Genomic DNA, 7,969 nt, shown 5'->3' on the forward strand with positions numbered 1-7,969 from the left:
GCAGCTCCTGCTACACCAGACATCGATCAACTCCCTTCCTGGAAGTTGCTTACTTGTCTATATGAATTGCCACAGGCTTTTGGTCTCCAGAACCACCTGTGGCCAACAAGCTCTGTCTTTGAATGATGGCCTCTGAAAAATGTTATGGATCTCTTGAGGAAACGGCAAGATTGGGTAGTGTTTGTCAGCACAGCTTTGCTGAAGGTCAAGAGCAGGGAGCTCACGACTGTTGCTTTTATGGAATCATAGAATCCCAGACTGGTTTGGGTTGGAAGGGACCTCACAGCTCATCCAGTCCCAACCCCCCTGCCATCAGCAGGGACACCTTCCACTACACCAGGTTGCTCAAAACCTCATCCAACCTGGCCTTCAACACTTCCAGGCAGGAGCAGCCACAGCTTCTCTGGGCACCCTGGGCTAGTGTCTCACCACCCTCTGGGTGAAAAATTTCCTCCCAATATCTCACCTAAATCTCTCCTCTCCAGGTTTAAAACCATCTCCCCTTGTCCTATCACTATCTGCCCATTTAAATCCTTCTGCAAGCCAGTCTCAGAGACATCACACCATGATCCTGCCTGTCCTAAAGCATCCCTGAAGGACCAAAGCATGACAGGTGACTCATTTTTCAGAGAATGACAAACAAGAAGCAGTCACAAGCTCAACTTTTTCCCCTACGGCAGCCTTTGATGGGATGGCATGGAAAGGTTTCAGGTCATACACATGTTAGTAGCAGCACTGTTGTCTCCAAAGGAGCTGAAAAAACTCATGGGAGAGCCCTGATAGTTGCCGCTATTGTAGTCTACCTTCAGATGTTCACCAGCACCGCTGTCATGAAGTTAACTCAATGAATCCCCACCCCTCTGATGGTGCAGTGGTTACAAGAACATGTCTTCCCCAAGCTTAGGCACTTATTTGGTGTAGGACAGGTGTGTTGGGGGCTGTGCTTTAAAATGGATATTCAAAATTATATGACGTAGAAAGTCACCCTCCAAAAGGCCTTATTTTTCTCCAAATCACACTGGCCACACAATTTGCAATGCAGCTGTATAAACAGTGGAGCTGAACAACCAAAGGGTCAGAGTGGTTGCATGAGGGAGTGGGAACAAACACTGCAAGGTGCAGGGACATAAACCAGCTCTGCCAGCAGAAGACCATGCCTCTTACTACTCCAGTCGCAGCCATCAATTGCCTTCATTTTCTGCTCCTTTTTTTTTTTCCAACCATGACAGCTACTTCATTGCATTAAGATAAAGTCATTGTCACCATTGAAGAGTGATAGAAAACCTGTGACTCAGGGTTCCCTGATATTCAATATACTTTGACAGGCACATTTGGTAGAATGTGTCCACGACAGAATCGTAGTGGTTGAGATCATCAAGTCCAACCATAAACCCAACACTGCCAATGCCACCTCTAACCCATGTCCCTGAGCACCTTGTCTGCGCATCTGTTAAATCCCACCAGGGAAGGTGACTCCACCACCTCCCTGGGAAGCCTGTTCCAATGCTTGACTGCCTTTTGGGTGAAGAAGTTTTTCGTAATAAACATCGACAGTATTAAGTTTAGAAATGATGACACCTCTATGTTTTAGCCAGTCCCAGTATCAAATATTGCTGGGTTCAGGAAATTTTTAAGGTGGGTGGTAGTTATACACCTGGTCCTTTGACTCTAGATATCTGGCATTGCCAAGAGTCATGAAGCTGATCCACTAATAACACAGAAAAACCTGTTTAGAGTTTCAGAGTTAAATCAGTAACAACAGTGGCATATGGTTGCTATGGCTATGTGTGTTCCATCTGGATTTCATATTACAATGGGGAAAAAAGATACAGAAAAATACATCATCTATCTTAAAAAATATTTTATTATTTGTCAAACTGAATGCACTGTTAGGTTTTCTTGAGGGGAGGCACAGAAAGATACAGACTAGAACAAAACTCTTATTTATAATTTTGATAGCTATGAGATCATCTCACCAGCCTTTCTGTCAGCTACTTGTCACATCTCCCTTCACTAGACACTTCATCAATTCTATACCTTGTGGCTGACCTATAGAACTGGTAGTCTAACCATCAGATGGATGCCTGGTGGGTGACAATAATTTCTCCATCTTCAGTGAAAGGTGTGTGACCAGCACCTCTCCATGCAGCCCATGACTTGATGTGTTATATACACAGAACTGTACAGTGACATGTATAAATAAGATCCTCAAAGGAATCCATGCATCCTCTGAGACAAGTGGCAAGACTCATCATTTAGGAGATCCAGGGGATAATCTAGGTAGCCAGATCTTGGGTCTTGTTATAAGGGAACTTGGTTGTCTGTGCCAATAAAGAAGGGTATGTCTACGTGTATGTTTAAGGGCATGCAAATGAAGGGCTGTATGTACATACATGAAGGTTATCTGCACGTCTGTGTGTCTGTCCATGTTTGCAGGCACATATTGGGATGCCAAAACAGATTCTAGCTGCATTATGTCCCTGAGTTGGAGAGCACATGAATAACAAAGGGAGAGATGAGAATAAGGTTTGACTCCCGGTGCCCAAGTACTCTACATCCACACAGTGCTTAGGAATGATAGAGATGGTGGCCAGCAGTGGTTGGGAAAGGAGCCCCCGTGGTGGCCGAGTGGTGAAAGTTACAGCCATCACCCGTCTTTGTGCCTGGATATTCCAGACTGCCAGGACAGCTGTGGTAAAAGTCTACTTTGTGCTGGGCAATGAAGCCCACTGTCTGCTGGACGCTGCAGGTGCCACCACCTTTGCCAAAGACTCCTCCATCCTCACTGGTCACGATGGTGTAAGGGTTCTGCCCTGCTCCGTAGTGCTGGCGAGGGGGAGGCACGGTTTGCATGTTGCCCGCTGCAGTGATCGGGTAGCCTTGGTGGAATTTGGGATGCACGTCCAGGTAAGTACTTGGCTGGAAGCCACCCTGAAAGGGAAAGACAGTGAGTCAGAACACATAGCTTCTCCACGGGTGTCCACAGGCCTGACATTTACTGGGCCCCTTCCCATTTCATGTTGTCTCTTGAACAGCAACAATGGCACGGGAGGGCAAGAAGAACCATATCCATCCCTGTAACTCAGGGGTGGATATACACTCGGATATATACATATATATGTAAAAAAAATATATTTAAATATGTATTTTTATAGATATTTTTATAGATATAAAAATATATACTATCTCTCTATCTATATATATATATAAGAAAAACAGCTTTACTCTGGAAGCATTTCAGTGGCATAGTCAACCCATTGCTGGGCTACCTACAGAACATCATAGGCAAGACACTTGAAGAGTCATGCCAAGGCAGTGACTCTGTGCTGAAGACACCAGAAGGTAGTTGTATGCTGACACTGGCATGTTTCATTTCCACCACTGTGGAGGGAATATATCCCAGGATTTATCTGCCCAGTTGGAAGGCCATGCCAAGCCACATGCCGTGTTCTTACTTGCGTGAGGCACTGAGCCCGTTCAGTCCACAGACTGTGCTTCTGGCACCTTTTCAGCTTCATCCTTCGGTTCTGGAACCAGGTCTTCACCTGGGTGGGGAAGGGAGAAAAGAGAAAACATCAGCAAAGGAGAGGGAAGAGCAAACGTTATGGGACTCACAAGCAGCAAGGAATGACCAGATGGCACAGATAGATGGGCAGCAGGAGACAAAGGCCTTGAAGAGCTCCCTGGGGTTGTTGCCAAGGGGAGGTGTCTGTCTGGCAGCCTCAGCAGGTGGCTGATGCATCTGCATGGCAGGGGGGAGGGAGCAGCATCACATCCAGGGGACAGTTATAGCTGTGACAAATTGTCTCATTTCAATCATGGAGATGAAGGACTGGTGGGAATTAGACCCACACAGGTCTCTACAAGTTCCCTGCTCTACAGACAAACTTCTGAGATACTGTTTCTGAGTGGAGAACAGAGAGGCTTGTTCCTTGTACCCAAGCAATTCCTAAATCCAAAGCTCCTTGCTGGGGTGAATTCCAGAGCCATTTCCCCCCAGGGCTGTGTCTGGCTGGGAGAGCAGCCTTTGCAGGGATGTGGATTGAAGGAAAAAGCAGATAATCCCATGGTCCTGTGAGGATGTGTGCAACTCCAATGCATATGTAACTCTTTTAGACCCAAGGCATCCTGGGGCATCCAGGACATCATACCCAGCTCTGCGATCCAAATCTCAGGTAAATTTTGGACTTGTAACTGCAAGAACTTGTGCCCTGTTGCCCAACCCTCTCTGCTTTAGGAATGCAGAGCCAGCACTAGTTCACTACATCCAAAATACCTGGAGACCAGCAGAGACACTGAAGGTTTGCAACGTATGAACCCAGCAGAACCCACATGGAGGTGGGAGCGGGTGTCAAGCAGTCAGGCAGTGCTGAGTATAGGATGTTATTAAGATACTGCACAAGAACAGCCCTGGGAAAGGTTAGCTTTAGCTTTCAGCATGTTCCAGCCCTGGGATTCAGAGAACTGATCCATGACAGGGTTTCCGTGAAGTTCACCATTGCCTGGAAAAAGTCTGTGAAGAGCTGTCAAGCCCAGAGCAGAGGCTGCTTGTGACAACCAATGTATTCATCACCGTGTTTGCAATTCTACTGCGAGTGTTGGCAATGGTACCCTTCACTGACCCCTCACTGGGGAGACCCCAACGAGGTGCCACTGACTCTCCTGTCCTCCAGAAGATCCTGATCTTACCCTCCTGATCTCTGGGTAAGAATAAGCGGGGGAGTAACTGTTAGCTAGCACCTTTGCCTCCACCCTCTTCTGGGGACTCATCTTTCCATCCTGTCACTGCCTCATGTGCAGCATTCAGTTGCTGTGTGACAGTTAAGTCTCCGTGTTCACCTGCTTGTAGGTGAGCCCCAGGACAGCAGCCAGTTCCCGGATCTGCTGGGGGCTGAGGTACTTCTGGCTTTGGAACCGCTGGTGCAGGGTTTGTAGCTGCTCCTTGGAGAAAGCCGTGCGGCTCTTGGCCTTCCTCACTCCTTCCATGCCATCTTCTCTGCCCTTCTGAGACTTATCCGTAGGCTGTGGGGACGAGGATGCTGAATGTGGACTGGAGGCTGAATCTGGTGTGAATTGGCTGAAATTCCCAGAACTGGATGAAGCTGGAGATACTTCTAGAAATAAAAAAAACAACAGGAAAAGGTATATGAGACATAATGCACAGCTGTATGGATATGAGCGCACGCCTGGCCTGCTGTAGAGCACCTGGCCTACCAGACAGGGGCTTTCTTGAAGCAAAGGCTTGTGTCACCCCACCTTCATGGTTCTGTGAGCACAGAAAAGCTTCACTGGCAGCAAGCAGCTTCCCAGGATGCCCTCGGCTCCCTTTCAGCAGGTGGAAAAGTCAGGGCAGCGAGGGAGAATGATGCACGTTGGCTCACAGTGTTACTGTCCTCCTCAAAAAGGCCCCACTAATATTTTGGTCTCAGTGTGGTGTAAAAGTGCCTAATCATGACTGCAAGCATAGCTTTGGGTTGGTGGTGAGACACTGGCCCAGGTTGCCCAGAGAAGCTGTGGCTGGTCCTCCCTGGAAGTGAAGGCCAGGTTGGATGAGGCTTTGAGCAACTTGGTCTAGTGGAAGGTGTCCCTGCTGATGGCAGGGGGGTTGGGACTGGATGAGCTTTCAGGTCCCTTCCAACCCAAACCAGTCTGTGATTCTATGACTGCGCTCTCCAAAACTGTCTGCCCAGTGATCTCCAGGCACTTGATAGAGGCAAAGCAACCTCTGACCAGGGTGTACGGTGGAGCAGAGCCATCCATTCCCAATGATGGGGCAGCAGGTGGAGAGCATCAGTCAGGCCTTGGACATTGGCTGATTCCTGTTTGCCTGTGGCTCCCACCAACAGATCATCCTGCTGCTGGAAACATGTGTCTAGATGGAGGGACCTATTTGGCTGAGAGGGGCTTCTGAGGAGAGGAGAAAGAAGGTGAGAAATTTGACATGGAAGTGGGGAGGGAGAGAGGAAAGGTGGATATATGGGACAGCTGAGAAGAGTCAGTAATCCTGTACCAGGGAGATGGGGAACAAAATTTGAGAGCACAAAGGAAGGTGTCCGAGTCCCTTCTCATGAGTCCTCTGTTGAGGACAAAGATGAGATAAAGATCTAAAGGAAAAACTTCCTAAACAATCCAGGCTACTAGTCCAGACAAAAGCTGCCAAGATGCAAAGTCAGGCAGGTGCCTGAATAGGAAAATGCTAACAAGGGAGATTATCCCAGCACCTTTCTGCCAGGTGCCTGGTTCCTGGGGTCTGTGAGAGGCTGAGACCTTCTCAGGCCAGCCGTGATGGAAGGGCTGTGGTGCCCCTTCCCCACACCTGCTGTGATAAATCCCTCCATCTCCTTCCTCCAGCTACTCCTCTGTGAATCCTTCTGCATGGTCCATCCCCTCTCCTCCTACTGATGTTTCAGGAGAGAGGGGGTGCAGTGAATGGGGCAGTGCCATTTTCAGTGCACACCTTCTGACTGCAGAGCCCAACCAATAGCTCCCAATCTCCTTCCTAGTCACCCTGGGAGCTGTGAGACTCTGAAGGCCACTGAGATACCCTCCTCAAACTCCCAAACATACGTCCAAGGCAAAGTACTGACGCCCTCCAGAGGAATGGGCTACTCTAACAAACCCTTCCTTCTTCTGTTCCAAGCTGAAAGGCTATGAGGCAATCACTCAAAAGCCTTGAGATGTTGCTGGGACTCAGAAGGGTGACCATGTCTGTGGTATCTTCTCCCTGACAGATGCACAAGCTGTCTTTGTGGTACCTGCCACTCTAGGGTTGCCTGCTCTTATAGACCTGCTCTTGGTTATTTCCTATCCCTAGATGATCACCACCCAGAGTGAGATGATCACCACCCAGAGCACAGGCTATGTGAAGAGGTAGGCAGATTTCTGGTGCTGGCAAGGAGGACCATGAGGATTACAAAGGGATTCCACCTACAAAGAGAAAGGAGCTGTCAACAGACTGTGCAGATTGCAGAGCCTGTGAGGAAGCTGAACATCTGCCACCTGGATGCACGAGAGGTTAAAATTTCATGTAGGATCACAGGGTGTTTGGCTCCTGTGGGCTGCGCAGTAAAAACCTTATAGGTCAGCAATGAGCACGCTGAGAATGTGGGCTTGGAAGTCAGGAAAGTCTTCTGTTAGACAGGAACCACAGCAAGACACCATAGAGCTAAAGCTCCCACGTGTTCCTGCTCAGCCTGTCATCCCAAACCCCATGGAGTTTATCAACTGCAGCTCAAGCTGAAGGCACAAGCCTCTCCCATGAGGAGAGAGTGAAGGAAAGAGGAAGCAGGAAACACAAACAGCAGTGCAACAGACCTAAACATGAAAACCTAAGATAGACCCACTCCCACAAACTCTTGACTTCTGTAGGCCTTTGCTTCCACCACTGCGCCCTCTCTGCAGAGGCAGGGGCTGAAGGAGAGTGCTTGAAGATGGGTTCTATCAAGTCTTTGTCCCAGGCCCACTGGGGACACAAATGAGTCCACCTTTGTGGAGCAGGCAGCAGAGACCCCAAGCTTTTCTCCAAACTACATGGCAAGTAGCCATGTGCCAAGTAGCCACGTGCCAAGTAGCCACTAGCCAACCACTCTGCCCAAGCCTGATGCTCTCCGTAGCATCTGACAGCTTGAAACAGACACTCCAAAAGCTCACTCTCTTCCCTCCCCTCCCACCCATTAACCTCATAGGTTGTTACCCACTGACCATGCAACGGGGCTGGGCAAAGCCCTGCTTTGCTGTCATCAGCTGTCCCATTGCCACTCACCGGAGTGGGAGAGGAATGGCAAGAAGAGAAAATGCCACCGCAGGGGGGCCTGGGACTTTTTTGCAAAGAGGGAAAGGGAAGGGAGCAAGAGGATGGAAAGGAGAGGGAAATAGAGAGGAAAATGGCAAAGTAAAAGAAGCAGAGAGTAACAGCATTGGATTTGTGGCCAGCATTGGATCAGGGCCACAAAGATGATGAGGGGCCTGG

The 7,969-nt window shown here is 48.9% G+C and overlaps 1 protein-coding gene across 1 annotated transcript; it reads right to left on the bottom strand.

Annotated features, from left to right (window-relative positions):
* Positions 1 to 2,568: 2,568 nt before the first annotated feature.
* On the bottom strand, positions 2,569 to 5,114 carry LOC104531386 (homeobox protein NANOG; the record flags this gene model as incomplete). Its single annotated transcript, XM_010176254.1, has 3 exons — positions 2,569 to 2,931; positions 3,456 to 3,545; positions 4,840 to 5,114. Coding segments are annotated over 3 exons (728 nt in total), but the record flags the coding sequence as incomplete, so codon positions are not given.
* Positions 5,115 to 7,969: the final 2,855 nt, after the last annotated feature.

The sequence above is a fragment of the Antrostomus carolinensis genome, unplaced genomic scaffold, assembly GCF_000700745.2.
Source record: "Antrostomus carolinensis isolate BGI_N321 unplaced genomic scaffold, ASM70074v2 scaffold13179, whole genome shotgun sequence".
Lineage (NCBI taxonomy): Eukaryota > Metazoa > Chordata > Aves > Caprimulgiformes > Caprimulgidae > Antrostomus > Antrostomus carolinensis.